General features: G+C 34.7%; 1 protein-coding gene across 1 annotated transcript in view; it reads right to left on the bottom strand.

Annotated features, from left to right (window-relative positions):
- kcnq1.2 (potassium voltage-gated channel, KQT-like subfamily, member 1.2) overlaps positions 1-19,315 on the bottom strand; it is a gene marked incomplete at its 5' end in the record, with an annotated part of 176,228 nt that overhangs the window by 54,259 nt on the left and 102,654 nt on the right. Inside the window, 4 exons of the mRNA XM_079412507.1 lie at positions 2,147-2,208; positions 3,470-3,510; positions 3,637-3,731; positions 7,063-7,138. Of these exons, the coding sequence (XP_079268633.1) occupies positions 2,147-2,208; positions 3,470-3,510; positions 3,637-3,731; positions 7,063-7,138 (274 nt within the window). The remainder of the gene's footprint in view (positions 1-2,146; positions 2,209-3,469; positions 3,511-3,636; positions 3,732-7,062; positions 7,139-19,315) is intronic.

Raw genomic sequence — 19,315 nt, 5'->3', positions numbered from 1 at the left:
TCAGTATATCGGAGTAGAACAAGTTTCTCAGGAGAATTCATGGTGTATTTAAGCATCAATTTCTTCTAACATTTATGAGGAGAAATAAAAAATTGACACAAATGATTTAGTAGTTGCCATCTTGAGTGAACATGATGTTAAACGAGTTCATATTGAAATCTCAGACTAAATGCATTGTGAGACGGTGTTGAGATCCTACTGGAACTCTAGAGGAGCCTCACTACACTTGATGTAGTATCTTGTGTTTATTGCTCCAGCGAGAGGCGCGTATGATCCAGATGTGTGCGGGTCACTCAGTTCACTCACCTGTTGCCCTCAGGCGTCAATCGACCGAAAACCACCATCGACTTGTCACGACAAGTCTCTCTCTCTCATTCCCTATTGCTCTCGTTTTGCTTCCTCTGCAGTCAAAACATCAGAGTGTCGCTTGTGTGCAAACTACAGCGATCGAGATCGCATCTCATCACACTTACAGCTTCACAAAACTCAAGTACAAACTCATGTCACACTTCATGATTTCATCATGACCCTGGGAGTGAAAAAAGCAGTTTTTGCTGCTGTCACTTTAAGACGTATATATAAATGTCTGTTTAAAAGTGAAATGAACTGCAGTGTTTTGTACTGCTACATCCTTTAATAACAGCTGAAATGTGTCACTCAGACTGTCCAGATCAGACTGAAATGATAAAAATACACTAATGGCTGTCATATGTTATAGTGCTATATAGGTTATAGGTTGTGTATGTACACAGAGATTGAGATTCATCACAAGAGCTCTAATAAAGAGGCAGACAGGAAGTACAGACCCACCTAGTAACAGCACCGTGATTCAGTCTAAATACTGTTTGTGCCTCGGCAACAACAACAACAACAACACACACAGAGAGACACGTTAGTGCCTTTCTGTGCTCATGGCCCTATTTTTAACCCATTCATTTTCTACTGATTTAATACAAACTTTTCAAGCTTACCTAGCTATTATATAAATAAAATAATTAATAAAACATTGAATATAATTAATAAGTATATAATTATTAAGTAGAAAATGTATTTTATATGTATATAAATATATAATAAATTATATAAAAATAAAATAGAAATATAATTAAATATAGAATTAAAAATGTATTTTATATGTATATAAATATATAATAATAACATATATAATAATAATAATAATAATATAATATAACAAAAATATATTAAAAAATAATTTTATGACTTTTATATAATTTACATAATGACTTTTAGTCATTATGTATATAGTATGTATACTAAATTAATGTAAAAAATTATACCTACTGATATAACTTTTTATAACACAGCTATTTTATGAGGATATATATATACTGTATATATGTATATATATATATTCACATTAATATATATTATTTTATTTCACTCTCACACACACACACACATATACACACACACACACACATACAGTATATATATATATATATATATATATATATATATATATATATTGAAAAAGCCAATTGTGACAAGTTTGCAAAATGTATAGAATATGATACTTTTAAAATTGATATTTATGTTAAAATTTAGCCTAATATATACAGTATATATATATATATATATATATGTATGTGTGTGTGTGTGTGTGTGTGTGTGTGTGTGTATGTGCAGTACTACTATAATATTAAAATATTGCACATAATCTTCATATTTGCGTCGTGATCATCCGGTCTGAGTTTATTTTGTGATAAAGTCTGTCCATGAACTGCTGTAACAGCACCAGTGAGACTTCAGAAAAGCATTCACTGGAAAAGACACCCAAGATCCAGAGCGTCTGCTGTGATTCATTTGACAGATTTGCGTCCCATTATCTCTGAAAATCCTCAAATCTCACTCACAATCTCAGTCCGGCTTCCTCTACAAACACAACCGACTGAAGGGAAGCATGCATGTCCTCTGTCTGAGCAGGACGAGCAGATCGCAACTACATGATTACACTTTCAGCCGGAGGACTCCGATACCATCAGTGAGAGAAAGCTTATTGTTTATGATATGTGAAATCTCAGCACTATCTGAGATCGCTTGGTCAACAGAATGAGTGGACACAAACTAATGGTTAGAGAATGTCACATTTTGGAGACAAATTCAGTCTAAAATGTCTCTATTGTACCTTATCTTCCAGTCGGATGAGCCGGGCTCCCACTGTATAATATTCCTTATCCACACCTTTCTCTGAAAACACAATAAAGAGAAATAATAAGACAGTCAGAAGTACTTATTTTATGCATGTAACAGCCAAAAGCTGATATTAATAGTGTTTTATTGAACCACCCTGCTCATGCAAAAGGGTTCTATAGTTTTCTTCAAGTGTTTCACTACCAAGTGGCTGAAAACCAGAACAGTACACTTTATACGAGGCAAAACTTCAATCAATTTCAAAACGTTAGGTTTATACATTGTCTTTTTCCATCACAATTGGCTTTTTCAATCTATTTTCTATTTTCCATCCTTATATTTAAACAGGCAGTTCTTGCTACTGTATCTAGCTTGTGCTTGGAAGGTTGTAAACTCATCAGGGGTGAAAAAAAAGCGTTTTTTAAAAACACGTAATAATGCTCACTTTTTAATTACGCTGAGGGATTTGTCATTTTTATTATTATTTATTTGGCACAATTATTTTTTTATATATATATTATATAAAATGGGAACATTATAATGTATATGTTAAATTCAAGATCTGCATTTTTTCATTTCTATTCATTGAGATAATTAATGGAAAATATGTTTAGGTGGGAGATTTCTGGCGTCTGGTGGAAAACAAACACTTTTAAAATGAAAACAACATGATATTACCACCATAACCAGTAGATGGCCGCAATGGATCACCTGCCAATTTGGATTTATATTTAGACATTCGAAATTCACTATTGTAAGATTTAAAAATCACTTTTTGTCAAAGCTGAACACTGGTTTGTACTGAAGTATGAAGTAGCAAGAGCTCAAAAACTCATCGGATCTATTGAAATCACACAAATGACCTACTCTGAGGAGCTACAAATGCTAAATTTCCTTCCTCTATTCACTTTGGTCTATTCAAGTTGTAATATGGGAGGTTGCACATTAATGAGATGGATGTGATGTCTTTATTTGCAAATATGTATTCTATTAGCCAGATTGGCTAACATCTGTTTAGAGTGGGTAAAGTTGCAGTGTATTGAATTATTATTGTTAAATGTTAATGAGACGCATATAATGTTATAATCAAAATGGTTTCTGCACTTGTGTGTGTTTCCATGTTTGCAGTTTAGTTTCAATTAACCATCTGGGTTTATTGTTAGATAATACAATAAACTCTTTAATTAAAAAAGTATAATAGATCACGGAAGCATTATGATCTAGTGCTTATTTTTTGGTTTATTCTTTGTGCTTTCTTTCATGCATTTTAAATGTGTATTTGATGTGGGAACACTTAAAAACTCAGTTTTTCTTTTACCTGGCAGGAATATTCCCGGTTTTCCCAACGTGTGATCCAACCTGCGAGAGGAAAAACAGCAGGAAACTGTGAAATACACAGTAATTGTTTGGAAATCCCGCCTACGCCACTGGTTTTGTGGGAAGGAACGGGAATAAACTCTGAGGTGACGCCACATGGTGTTTCACCTTCTCTGGAGCTCTTTGATGCGGACCATCATGTTCAGATGGCCCTGCGAATACTGCTCGATCACATCCCGCACGTCGTACGGTTTCCTCGCTTGCTGCGGGACAGAGACAGCATCCATGAGAGCCATTGTCATGTTTTTCAGCTCCCTCGGGCCTTGAACTTCCACGCTTTGTTATTATAGCTCAATTTAACTCAATAACAACAATAGCAAAGGTATGCAACTTGTCTTGTTTTTACTGAAAGTTTACTTTAGTATATTTATTAATTTCAGTTTAGATCACTGTTTTTGAATTGCTTTGGTTTCTCTTTTGTAAGTCGCTTTGAATAAATGTAAATGTAATAAATTGTTTTAGTAACTTCTCGACTAATTGGGTGGTTTACAAGAACAAATTTCTATGTAAACTATTCTTATTTAAATAGATCATTTTGTTTTATGAGCGTTCAAACAAATTAGATCTGCTCGTGTTTCATGTATGAGGCTCATAGAAAGTATGAAACCTAAAGTCATTTTCACTTTTTTATTGATTTTTTTAGAAATATGCACTAAAATATGAATAGTTTCATATATGTGTGTGTGATGTGGTGAAAATAATATAATAAGAAAATAGGGTAAGGAATAGTAAAATAATTAAATAATAAAAAATAAAAAAAACACATGAAATACATATAAATACACAATAATATATTACACAAATTATTATTATAATAATATATTAAAAGTAATATTAGTAACATAAATTTTTATATAGAAACATTTCAAAATAAATATTAAATAATAATATAAAATTACCTATGTATACAGTATGCAAGTATTTGTACACACACACACACACACACACAGTATATATATATATATATATATATATTAGTGCTGTCAAAATTAGCGCGTTAACGCAGGCGATTAATTTCTTTTAGCTTAATGCTTTAAAAATATTTAACGCAGGGGTGGGGCCAGGGTTGGCTACTCCACTCACAATTGCTGTTTCTGCCACTTTTCTCTTGACAAGAAGTGCATTTATTCAGTTGGAGAACATCTTTACGATCACATCAAACGATTGACGTTTCAGACACGCGCTCCAACTTCACCTCAGCACCAGGCGCGAATCAAACGAGCGCGGAAATGGTACTGTTCTCGAAGTGCATGCTCTTCAATTGCACACACAAAGACACCGACGTGCGCTGTAGCCTTTATCATTTCATGTCAAAGTGCAAAATAATCTATGTGCATGCAATAACGTGGTCAGTTATGTCATGAAGTTACCAAAAATGCGATTAAAGCTGCCTTAAAACTGTGCATGCATGTAATATATTTTATATGAGTCACATTTAAGAACATGTCTCTGAAATGGTTTGCAAAACTGTCCTGGAGCAGCCCAGCACTGTCCCCCTCATCTAACACACCCGGTTCAATTCGTCAGTTCATCAGGCATGTGATCAGCTAGAGACAAAAAAGAAGGAAAATCTGACAACGCCCCAAGTCACACCCAGCTCTTATAAAAAAATATATATTTTAGCACATTAAAAGATATATCTTATACTGTAAGAATACATACTATTGTCCTGTAAAAAATAAAAAGCAGCACTTAATAATCATGATAACAATATAATATAATATATTATAATAAAGTACTATAATATATTGTAGGAAAGTATATAGTATATAGAATTGTTATTATTACTAAAGCACCTGGCAAAAGTTTGGAAACATTACAATGAATGATTCTGCAATAAATATCTTCTGCTCATCAAGGCTGAATTTATTTGATTAAAGTAAAACAAAAAAACAGCAATATTGTGAAATAGAATTACAAATTAAAAAAGGTTTTCAATTTTAATATATTATAAAATGTAATGTTATTCCTGTGATGCAAAGTCGAATTTTCTTTATCATTACTCCAGTTTTCCGTGTCGAAATCATTAGAAATCATTTCAATTTATTTGACACTCAAGAAACATTTCTGATTATTATCAATGTTGAAAACAATTTTGCTGCTTCATATTTTGAGTGGAAATGGTGATACACTATATTTTTCAGGATTTTTTGATAAATATAAAGTTTAATGAACAGGATTTATTTGCATTTGTCAAATATATTAATTAAATTTGTTAATGCATTTATTAAATAGAAATCATTTTAAATGTCTTCACTCACTCTTTTATCACTTTCATGCATGAATAATATTATTAATTTCTCTCTCTTTTTTAAATCTTATACAAATGTGATTTCGTTGTTTCCACAAAAATATGAAGCAGCAAAACTGTTTTAACATTGATAATAATAAGAAATGTTTCTTGAGCAGCAAATCAGCATATTAGAATGATTTCTGAAGGATCATGTGACACTGAAACATCTCTTTGTAAACAGCATATTTATAAACGTTTCTAATGATGAATGTTGCGTTCCCAAATGCAAATGAAAGCGGCTCGAACCAATCATCATGCAGTAAACAACAAACCATAACTCTGTGTGAAAACTTTTTGACAAGGAGACGCTTTGTGGAGAAGGTAGATAGGCTGAGACCTCAAGTTTTGCAATCTGTCTCTGATACCACTGAGAGACCACGGAGCTCTGAGACATGGTCCAATTTTCAACTATTTCTGTTGTTCTGCTGTTTACTATGCTATGTACTTACTAAGCACTTTGGTCAACTGCAAGTTGTGTTTAATGTGCTACATAAATAAAATAAAACAAAACAAAAGGTAAAGATAATTGTGAGAAAATACGATGCGTGTCAGATCCACGTCACGTTCAGCAGTGGCAGCTCTTAACGAAATAGCTGCCAAAACAACCTGTGATGTCTGTTCGTCAAGAACAAAAAAAGAAAAAAAGAGGAAAACAATAAGTTTTTATTTAGCTTTAAGTATTTATCTATATTTAATTTAGAATTTAGTGTGTGATAGCTTCCATTTCAATTTCTGTATATTTCTGCTGAAGGGCACAGGCAGGCCTAAATATGACATTTATTATAATGGGTTTATGTGAAGTTTGTTTTAAGTTCACTTAAATTAGAAGTTATTTTTTTTTAAGTCTAGTAAATGTTAAAATCGATAGCTCTCAATTATACTGTAATGTTGAATGGCTATAGTCAATGGTTCAATATTCAGGGGAAAAAACTATTTTATAGAGACATCAGTTGTATTGGTATCAGTGATACTGGCCTTCAGTCTTAAAAAAAAGATGCCATTAAACAAATATTAAAAAATATACTGTCTTAATGTTGTTTGTACATTAATTTTAAGATTTAATGCGAAATTATTGCAATACTTTAATGTTAGGTGGGACTAATCGCAATTTTTTTAATCGATTGACAGCACTAGTATATATATATATATATATATATATATATATATATATATATATATATGTATATGTATATAAGAAACTGCACTTGATCACTTGATTCTGACATACAAACTAAAAGTACCTGAAATTTCTGTCGAGCCACAAAGTACTGCATCCGTCTGATGACCTTGATGGCAGATCTGTGTGCGTGGGAAAGTCTGCGGAAAACAAAATAAACAAACACACAGCGTCAGAAAACACAAAGCAGGCTCTCTGTAAATGTGTGTGTGTGTGTGTTTGTGTGTACGTGGCAGTAAAACCTGGCGACAACAGATGCACACACACACACACACACACACACACAGATACTCTCTTAGGGAGGGCACTTGGGTTTTTTTGGCCCAAACACCCTGTTATTTCCAGCGTTATGCTACCCTGCCAAAGTTTCTACCCAGAAATCCACACAGCAGCAGCAGTAGCAGCAGTCATGTTAGGCTGCATTCACTGTAAACAGGCCCTAGTGGAATAACAAAGCTCATTTCTGTCACTCAAGACTAGATAAAAACCATGACCTTGTGCAGACAAGATCACAAAAACACGTCTGGAGTCAAGTCAGCTCAGCTAAAGAGCTCGTCTGGCCTGTTATCAGTGACCCCGATGATAACCTTTGACATCAAAGTCCTAGTAAATCCACAACACGGTCTAACGAGAGCGTTTTAAAGGAACAGCTCACCCACAGAGAGAAATTCTGACATCATTCACTCACACATTTGTCATTCCAGACCACTCGTTTTCATCTTATAAGTATTTGGGATTCACACATAGAAGAAAGTCATATAGGGTTTGGGCTGAGGAAATGATGACAGCATTTATTTTGGGGTGTACTGTCTCTTTAAGTGTGTATGTTAAGTGATGCTGAGTGTGGCGTGTGTGTGGGAGTCGTGGCCGGGTGTGTGTTAAGTGGGCTGATCAGTGTGCATTGGCCACTTAAATTGCTTTACATTCCAGCACACATACTTCAGACAGAGAACGGACTACACTTCAGGACAAACACACACGGTGCTTGTGAGTGGAGAAAACGTTCAAAAGAGGGTGTCACTTCCTCCAGATAACAACCAAAAAAAATACATGCATCACAAACATATCATGAGACATCATTACAAACCCATCTGACTTCTGTAATGTGACATATACCTACATGGGTACATGCATACTACTGTATATAATAGAAAAACATGAAGAGTAAAATAAAAAAAATAAAAAAGAAATACAAGTAAATACACAACAGTATGTCTTATAAATATTATAAATGTCTATAAATACTATAAATGTGACTCTTGATGCACTGACTCCAGCTTCAGTCCACTCTTTGTGAAGCTCTCCCAAGTGTTTGAATCAGCTTTGCTTGACAGTATTCTCAAGCTTACGGTCATCCCTGTTGCTTGTGCACCTTTTCCTACCCAAATTCTTCCTTCCAGTCAACTTTGCATTTAATATGCTTTGATACAGCACTCTGTAAACAGCCACAGCTTTCAGTAATGACCCTCTGTGACTTACCCTCTTTGTGGAGGGCGTCAATGTTCGTCTTCTGGATCATTGGCAAGTCAGCAGTCTTCCCCATTATTGTGGTTTCAAAGAACAAGAGATACCCAGAATTTATACTGTAGTGATGGTCATTAATTGAAACTCAACTGTAAATATTATAATATTTTGAGATACAGATTTTTGACTTTTCATGAGCTGTAAGCTCTAATCATCAAAATTAAAACAAAAAAACTTTTGAAATGTTTTACTTTACATGTAATGAATCTAAAATATATGAAAGTTTCCCTTTTTGAAATAAGTTACAAGAAAAAATTAAAGAAAAACTTTTCCACAATATTCAATTTTTTTTAGATTTACCTGTATACGTATAATATATACATATACTATAGACACTATAGAAATAACAATAATAAATAAGTAATATATTTTATAAATAAATAAAAATAATATATAGCTATTTATTACTTCTTTTTTTACACACACACACACACATACATATATATATTTTTTTTTTATGTTGACTTGAAAGGGCTTGGGCCCGTCACACACACTCTGTGACATCTGTAAAGCCGTTCCCTGAGTGTCCAACAAAAGAGGCTGACGTGTTGATTCCTCTCAGCTTGAGTCTGTCGTGATAAAGCTCTCTTTGCTGTCACTGATCTACAAAACACAAATCACTTCCCTCTGTTGCGGCCTCCGGCGCTCCTTCCATGTCCGCAAACACAGACGACGTCTTAATTAGTGGTGGGGACAGCCGGACAAAAGCTCCCACCAGTCCCAGCGCTGACACACACTGTAAAGCACGCAGATCAAAGCCCCTTCAAACGCCCACTGTCCTCCCCTCTCGCAGGAAATGCATGTGAACAATATGAAAACATTAATGCATGTGTGTGTGTGTGTGTGTGAGAGCGTCTCAGATCCCAACATGATTGGGAAAGAAAACACATGCCCTCAAAACATGAAACACATGCTGTTTAATCACAAAACTGCCTCCTCGCATTATAGCGGCACACAGACACATGCAGGATAACACACGCCTCGCAACACGCCGTGCACATGTTCACATTCAATTCTACACATGCAAAAGATTTCACACGATTACTGAACACAACTAACTATTGGCAAGAGTCAAGATTACTAGTTTTCATAGTTGCTGACGTGACCAAACCTCAAACTCGTCCTGCAGCGCTTGTGCTTAAAACATGTTCTTCTCCAAAGTTTTTCTTTTTACCAGTGAATCACCATAACTTTTCCATGACCTCTCTAGTTGGTTACAGTTTCATGTTGCTCAAATTAGCATTCTTGTAGCAAAAAGAGTGAAAAATTACACTAGAAACACCAATGCTTGGGTTTGATTCCTTATATATAATTCACTGTAAGTTGTTTTGGATAAAAGTGTCTGCCAAACGCAGAACCAATTCTTAGAAAAGAAGTAACTCATACAAACAGTTCACTCACAAATCACATATAACTATGGGTCTCCAAGTTTTATTCTACGTGACAGCAAAATTTAGCCTATGAAATATATTACAGCAAAGATGTATATTCATTATAAAAAATGCATGCATCTATTGGCAAAAAAATAAATCATCTATTGGCATGGAACTTTTGTTTTTTAACCCAAAAATGTTATTCCCGCCCACATGTTAAACCTCAAGTATGCTCTGATTGGCTGTGATTTTCTTGCTCTCAATGAGGACTGAAAAATTTAGTTTAGAGTTTAGAGGAGTCTCCAGTTGAAATTAAATAAAATACAACAAAACTTATTTCAGCTATTTGCCAAGGCAAAAATTATCATTTTAATTCCGTTTCACTTGATGTATTAAATAACTAATACTAAAATTCAAATAAAATGACTAAAACTGAAACTAAAATAAAAATAGAAAATATAAAAATGAAAACTTAATTTTAAATATTAATAACAACTATAAAAGTTTCTCAATGATGCTAAAAAAACACTAAAATAACTAAAATGGAAATAAAAATAATAAAAACTACATAGACAAAAAAAAAAACTAATAAAAATGACAAAAACAGCTAAAATCACTAAAACTTTAAATAAAATTAAAATGAAAACAGAAAATAAAAAATATTAATAAAACTATAATGGCTTCAGACTCATGACTCGCCTGCTTTATTTCTACATAAAATCTCAATCACAATTCGAACACTGCAAGTTAACTAAATTAGTTCAAGTTCAGTCCATCAACTCATTTGAAAGTAAACTACAGGCTACTGACTTAAAACAGCAAACTACACTGATTCAGCTTAAGGGAACAGTGATATTTTGCTCTTGACGAGATCAGCAAAACGGCTCGATACGGGAAGCTTGACGTGACGTGTTTTACAGTATGCATGGATGGATATTAAATCCTATTTCACTGAATGGTGCTGTTCAGTACATAGATGATAAACATTACGGTGAGTTAAAGAACGGCGGCTCCAGTAGCGCCATTAGCAGCTGATCTGGTGCAGTAGAGAGCCGTTTCATGAGGAGAAACTGCTGACTCAGACTGTGTGGAAGAAGCCAAACGCTGGTGTGTGCTTTATTTTTTCCTCCTTCCTTTCCTATCTCCCCTTAACCCCGAGTGTATGTCTCTGTCTTTCTCCTGCACAACTCATTTCAGCGCGTGCTGGATTCAAGCGAGGTCGTGCTGAACTGAAAGCCAACTCGACTCCACATCAGAAAGGAAAAACTAAAAATGACAAGCATACAACAAGCTACTTGTTATTTAAAGTGGTTATTTATTACTATGAATAATATTAATAATAAAATAATACTATTATTAATATTAATAAAAAACAACAAAACTTATTTCAGCTAGTTGCCAAGGCTAAATTTTAATTTCGTTCAACTTGATGTACCAAATACCTAATACTAGAATTCAAATGGAAATTAATAAAAACTATACAGACATAAAAAAAAACTATACTTAAAATGACAATCACACAACAAAATGACTAAAACTAAAACGAAAACTGAAAATGTACAAATAAAAATGAATTTAAAATATGAATAAAAACTATAATAGTATCTCGATGCTAAAATAAACACTGAATTAAAAATATGAAAACCATATAGACATATTTAAAAAAAAAGAATAAAAATGACCAAAATCACTAAAACTTTAAATAAAAGTTTTAAATAAAATATTTACATTTAATTTGTTTTAAAATTTTCAATTTTAAAAGAAATGAATGCTTGTTTTCAGCAAAGATGCATTAATTAAAAGCGTCAGTAAATACATTAATAATGTTACAAATTATTTCTATTTTAAATAAATGTTGTTCTTTTGAACTTTCTATTCATCTGTGAATCCTGAAAAATAAAATGTATCACAGTTTCCACAAAAATATGAAGCAGCACAACTGTTTTCAACATTGATAATAATCAGAAATGTTTCTTGAGCAGCAAATCAGTATATTATTATGATTTCTGAAGGATCATGTGACACTGAAGACTGGAGTAATGATGCTGAAAATTCAGCTTTGCATCACAAGAATAAATTACATCTAAAAATATATTCAAATAGTAAACATTTATTTCAAATTGTACTAATATTTCACAGTATTACTGCTTTTATTTATGACCCAACAAATGCAGTGTTGCTGAGCATAAGTTTTAGTTATAGCTCTACAGCAGTGACTGTATGGCAGCAGGAACATGTATACAGTCACAAGCTATATTTATTTAACTGGATTTGTTTGAATCTGTCTCCGGAAATAAGATAAAAGCAGAAAAGATGTTCCGGAGGGCAGCTTGATCATTAATGAATTACCGGTCGAGAGCAGTGATTTCTAGCAAGTGTCCGTTCTCTCTGACAGCAAGAGGAAGTGGCTGCAGCCCCTGTGAGGCATAAATAATCACGCAATCAGCAACAAAGCTTTTCAAAGAGCCGAAAACACAGGGTGTGTTTGACAGCTGTCGGGGTTTAAACCTCGAAAGCGATTACTGCATTACACACACAGTAACAGAAGCCAAGTTATGAAATAACATGCAATCTGACCGGCTGATAGTCAATATAAACCCTGACTATATACGTGGTATGTCACCTCGAGCTCGGATGACAGTCAGTTATAAAGAATGAACAGCTGGCCCAGTTCACACAGATGGAGAAAAAAAGAAACACGGGAGAAAAAGTGCAGATAAAGTTACATCTGGAATACAAAGAAATGGGTGCAGGTTTCTAATGTTTTGATACGACTGCGGCCTGTTTAGCTGGATTAGACGTGTTCAAGAAAGAGGTTGTTATTGTGGCCTACTGAGGGCTTACTACACCTAAAAATAAAATGTCATCATTTACTCATGTTATATTGACTTATGAGTTCTTTCTTTCGAGAAACACTAAAGGAGATTATTAGTATAATGTTGACGTTGCTCTTTTTCAGTCTATGACAGCATACTGTGAGCAAGAACTGTCAAGGTAAAAAAAAAAAGGCCAAAAAATATCATAAAAGTTATAATTTTTGCACTATATTCCAGGCCTTCTGATATCATTTGATAAATTTATGTGAGAAAAATGACAGAAATTAGCTCTAAAATCTAATCTGCCTTGTTCTATTCCTATAAAAAGTCATCATATGGATCAAGAATGGAACATTTGATATACAGTATATATATATATATACATATTAGGGCTGTCAATCGATTACATTATTTAATCGCAATTAATCGCATGATTGTCATGAGGATAACTCGTGATTAATTGCACATTTTTATTTGTTCTAAATGTACCTTCAATTAATGCTTTTCAAGTTTTTAATACTCTAATCAACATGGGCATGTACAGATATGGATGCTTTATGCAAATGCATGTTTATTATTATTGAAACCATAGTCAACATAGAGCATGAAGACTAGACATGTTTCAAAGGTCATAGATGTTTGTCAAAGAACTTGTTCATGTCTATTAGACACATGAAAACAGAAATACCAGGTTCCCATTACTTCTCTTTCTTTGCACTGAGCAGTTTACTTACACAAACCTGTTTACATTATTGCAGACAGGGCAGCTCTTCTTCTGAACATGAAAAATGTACATTTATTATTTATTATTAGATTTGTTTGCCTCTCTGTGCCCACATACTTTATTTTGATGCAGCTAAATTCTCAATAAAACTGTTTGCATTGGTATATTTGTTGTTTATGTTATACATTTAAAATTTTAATTAAAACAATAAGTAAACAATAAATAAACAATTATCTCCTGGCCAGAGGAGAACTGCCCCCCCGACTGAGCCTGATTTCTCCAAAGGTTTTTTTCTCCATTCTGTCACAGAGGGAGTTTTGCTTCCTTGCCGCTGTCGCCTCTGGCTTGCTCAGTTGGGGACACTTAATTTCTAGTGATTATAGTCAATCAGATACTATTTAAACTAAACTGATCCAGACAATGACATCTCTGAACTCAATAATGAAATGCCTTAAAATTGAGTGTTTAATCTTATTATTATACATTACTGACACTCTATCCTCCAATTTGATAGTGTTAAGTGCTTTGACACAATCTGTATTGTTAAAAGCGCTATATAAATAAAGGTGACTTGACTTGACTTGTCAGACAACGGAATGAATATGAAATAGTGACTGAACCTCGACTCATTAAGACTAGGCTACATAACCAGCTCTCCTTTCCAAGATGTTAATCTGCACAAAAATCTTGATAAGCAAGCCGTTGTCTGATAAAATCAAATACACATAAGATAAAGACAATAGTTGTGCTGGGATTTCGGCTATACTTGCATGGAAAATTAGAGAAGCAACATCATATCTGTGTTTAACTGAAAGCGCTGCTCCTCTCCGCTGACGCTGAACAGAGCAGACGCACAGAGAGAGAGAGAGGTGTGTGCGCGCGCTGGGACAGCACTGATATATATATATCAGAAGATCAGAATCAGAATTAGATTTATTGCAAGTATGTTTGCGAGGAATTTGTTTTAGTGACAGTAGCTCAGTGCGACAGAATGATTAAATAAAAAATAAAAAGTATGATAGTGTTGTGTGTTTCATGTTTATTGTTAAGAGTTCAAATATTCGTGAGATGGATTGCCTGAGGGAAGAAACTGTTCCTGTGTCTGGTCGTTCTGGTGCTCAGAGCTTTGTAGCGTCGACCAGACGGTAACAGTTCAAAGAGGAAGTGTGCTGGATGTGAGGGGTCCAGAGTGATTTTGCCAGCCTTTTGCTCACTCTGGATAAGTACAGCTCTTGGAGAGTGGGGAGGGCTGTACCAATGATTCGCTCAACAGTCCGGACTACCCTCCGTAGTCTTCTGAGGTCAGATTTGGTAGCTGAGCTGAACCAGATAGTTAATGAAATGCAGAGGATGGATTCAATGATGGCAGAGTAGAACTATTTCAGCAGCTCTTGTGGCAGGTTGAACTTCCTCAGCTGGAGAAGGAAGTACAACTTCTGCTGGGTCTTTTTGACAGTAGAGTTAATGTGAATGTCCCCCTTCAGGTCCTGAGAGATGGTGCTGCCCAGGAATCTGAATGACTCCACTGCAGTCACAGTGCTGTTCATGATGGTGAGTGGGGGGAGTGCAGGGGGGTTTCTCCTGAAGTCTACGATCATCTCCACTGTTTTGAGCGTGTTGAGCTCCAGGTTGTTAAGACTGCACCAGACAGCCAGCTCCTTAACCTCCTGTCTGTAAGCAGACTCGTCACCGTCTTGGATGAGGCCGATCAGTGTGGTGTCATATGCAAACTTCAGGAGCTTGACAGAGGGGTGTGCAGTCGTTGGTGTAGAGGGAGAAGAGCAGTGGGGAGAGAACGCAGCCCTGAGGAGCTCCAGCGCTGATGGTACAGGTGTTGGATGTGAATTTTCCCAGCCTCACTAGCTGCTGCCTGTCTGTCAGGACGCTGTTGATCCACTGACAGACAGAGGAGGGGACGGAGAGCTGAGTTAGTTTGGGCCGAAGGAGGTTTGGAATGACAATGTTAAAGGCTGAGCTTAAGTCCACAAACAGGATCCTCACATAAGTCCCTGGTCTGTCCAGTATGCAATGCAGTCCCATGTTGACTGCATTATCCACAGACCTGTTTGCTCTGTAGGCAAACTGCAGGGGGTCCAGTAAGGGTCCAGTAATGTCCTTCAGATAAGCCAAAACCAGTTTTTCAAATGACTTCATGACCACAGATGTTAGAGCCACAGGTCTGTAGTCATTAAGGCCTGTTATCTTGGGTTTCTTTGGGACGGGGATGATGGTGGAGCATTTGAAGCATGAGGGAACTTCACACAGCTCCAGTGATCTGTTGAAGATCTGTGTGAAGATGGGGGCCAGCTGGTCAGCACAGGATTACAGACAGGCTGGTGTTACACTGTCTCGGCCTGGTGCCTTCCTTCTCTTGTTCTTTTTGAAGACCTGGCGCACATCATCTTAGCTGCATCACTGTGTGGTATTGCGCTTGCAACGCATCCTGCCCCAAGTCACTTCAACGCATAGTGAGAGCAGCTGAGAAGATCGTTGGTGTCTCTCTCCCCTCCCTCCAGGACATTTACAGCACCCGTCTCACCCGCAAAGCCCTCCACATTGCAGGTTATCCCACCCACTTCTTCAGTCTGCTGGCATCAGGGAGGAGACTGCAGAGTCTCCAGACTGAAGGACAGCTTCATACATCAGCCAGATGGATGCTAGGCAATGGCATTCATAATCCGCGCTTTCTGAGCTTCATGAGTGCGTCGGCTCGCTTCCCCCGTCTGCGCATCCTGAAGCATCTAAACAGCGCCGCAGCTCCGCCGACTACCATGTTCAGCAAAACATCGGAATAATCGAAAACCGGTTGGAGATTTTGTGGTGTGTTCTGCCAAATGTTCAGCAGTTCTTCCCTGGTGAAACTGATTGTATTTGACAAACAAAAAACAAGAAAAACTAACAAAAACACTAAAACAACTGGAGAGCCAAGCACAATGGCTGCCATGCACGGTGCCATCTTGATATATCTTATTAAATAAATATTTATAAAAATTAAAATTAAAATAATAAAAATAAAATAATTTATTTTTAGTATATTTATATGTGTGTGTGTACATATGTCTGTTTATTAATTACTTAAATTATATCTTAAAAAAAAAAAAAATTATCATTCTAATATGCAGTAATAATTTAACTATAAATAATGATGAACTACAAATAACTATGTAATACAAATATGTAATATAAGTATAAACATAAAATGAATTACATTTTATTACATTTAACAAATTGTGTGTATAAAAAATATGTTTTTTTTTTTGCATTTATATATAATACTATAATGACTATTCTGCTATTAATAAGTAAATTATTTAATATAATAATAATTATTTAATAATTTGATGAAATAATCACTAAAAATGTTTTTTTTTCTTGGTCTTATGAAGTATTCTAGTTTGTTGAGATAGTGAATTGGTGGGTTTTTGTTAAATGTGAGCCTAAATCATCACAATTAAAAGAACCAAAGACTTAAACTACTTCAGTCTGTGTGCATTGAATTCATTTAGTACACGAGTTTCACAATTTGAGTTGAATTACTGAAATAAATGAACTTTTCCACGACATTCTAATTTATTGAGATGCACCTGTATATATATATATATATATATATATATATATATATATATATATATATATATATACAGTGCCCTCCAAAATTATTGGAACAGTAAAGACAAAATTGCTCTGTTGGCTGACACGATGATGACACACACAAACCAGGATGAAGATGAGGGAGCTGACTTTGAGAGAAAAGCAAGCAATTTCAGCAGCTGAAGAGGAGAGTAAAGGCAGAAACTCCCCAAAACAAGCAACAATATGAATTGGCTGCATTAAAGGCTGGGAAAAGTATTTCAGAGGATGAGAGCAAGAGTCTGGTGATGTCTATGGGTCACAGACTCACTGCTGTGATTGTGTGCAAGGGATCTGCAACTAAATAATAGCTTTTAATCTTTTATATCTGCCTTATGTTCAACTGTCCCAATACTTATGCTCACATCAATGAGTGGGATGAACTCTAAAAGTGCTGTTCTTTTTACCTGGTAAAACATGTTTGTGTTGAAACGGCTAATAATAAAATGTGACATTCTCTAGTTTTGTCTCATATTCATCTTTTAATCATATTTGCAAATGTCTTGACTCCACAGCCAACAGAGCAATTTTGTCTTTACTGTTCCAATACTTTTGGAGGGCACTGTATATATATATATATATATAAGTGATAAATATAATAATTAATTTTGATAAAAATAAAATATTAAATAATATAAACATATATATATATATATATATATATATATATATATATATATATATATATATATACACACACATGCATGCATACATGCATATAATGTTTATATTTTAATATTTAATTTTTATGAATACCTTAACTTCTTACATGTATAGATTTTAATTTAATTTACAATTACATATTACTGACTATGTGTTTATAATATTTTTATTATATACTATATTCAAATTAAAAATGAAATAATTATCATATGGCTACAGAAAACATAACCCACAAGTTGCATGGGCTGTTTTATTCTGTTTTTTTTTTTGTTAATGTTTTTTTTCCCCCATTCTTTTCGCATTACTACTGTATGGTAAACAGCACTGCAAACATTCTTTTACTAAACAAGAAAAACTGCAGGTATAGAAATAGATGAGGGTGAGTAAACATTAAGTATAGGTGAACTATCCCTTTAAACCGTTTTGTGATTCATACTCAGAGTTAATAACAGCAGTTAATAGCATACGAGAGTGCTGTGGACGGAGGGACAGTTCAGCCTGGTTTAGCTCTTTGATTCGGCCCCTGCTGCAGCACTTTGACCTCAAACTACAATCTCTCCATTCAGGCCAGCAGATTATAAAACTAGTTCCCCCTCTCTAAGAAGTTATTCTTTCAGCTTTTTGTCCCTGTAAATTAGCCACTCTTTGCTACATGGGGGCAAAGACGTAAAACGCCTCCTCCTCCTAATTTTGTTCGGTTAAAGGCCGGTCTCTCCCGACTGGCTCCCTGAAGAGAACCAACCGTGTGTTTCAAGGACAGGCGGTCAGGGAATGCAAGACACCTGAGAACAGTGTGTGTGTGTGTGTGTGTGTGTGTGCTTGTTACTGGAAGACTGATGTGTTTTCGGTGTGTGTGAGACACGAGGAAAAGCCAGAGCAAACAGGGAAAGGGAGGACGGCCTGGCAATGGGAGAGGAGAAAAACGAGGCAAGGAAAGAGAAGCAGAAGTGTTGACAGAGAGAGCTTCTCCTCCCTCAGCATACACACACACACTTAAATAAGATTGAATAAGATTCAAGAAGTGGCTCTACTTTAATTCATGAGTGTGAATTTGAACTGAATTGGTTTGACAGGAGCTGGAATTTGAAGTGGAATGAGAGGAAGAGGAATTATACATGCTTTAACAAATAACTGCATTATTAACTTTGACAAATCATGCCTGTTTTTCCTCCAATATGTTGAATCGATTAAACAATACTTCCAAAAGGGTTTTCATTGTGTCATAAAGCCCCACAAAATGTCCAAAAAATCTTTATAAAAACAATGAAATCAAATGTAAGATTAAAATGATGGATTATATACTATATTGAGTTATATCTATAAATACAGTATATACATATATATATACTCCACCATGTGCCATAAACTAAAAGTTAGCTCATTAAATAAAATGCAAACACACGCACATATATAATACATTTATAATATATGATAAATATAAAATATATGATAAATAATTTCAAACATGCATAAATATGTATAATAAATGTTATAATATATAATAAACAATTTAAAATAATACATTCTAAAATAAATTCATAAAAATTTGAATAACCTGTAAATATAATGTAAATATCAATTTATTCA

The sequence above is a fragment of the Barbus barbus genome, assembly GCF_936440315.1.
Source record: "Barbus barbus genome assembly, chromosome: 48".
Classification (NCBI taxonomy): domain Eukaryota; kingdom Metazoa; phylum Chordata; class Actinopteri; order Cypriniformes; family Cyprinidae; genus Barbus; species Barbus barbus.
Note: the sequence above shows the minus strand (reverse complement) of the source record. Positions and strands in the feature narration are given on the sequence as shown.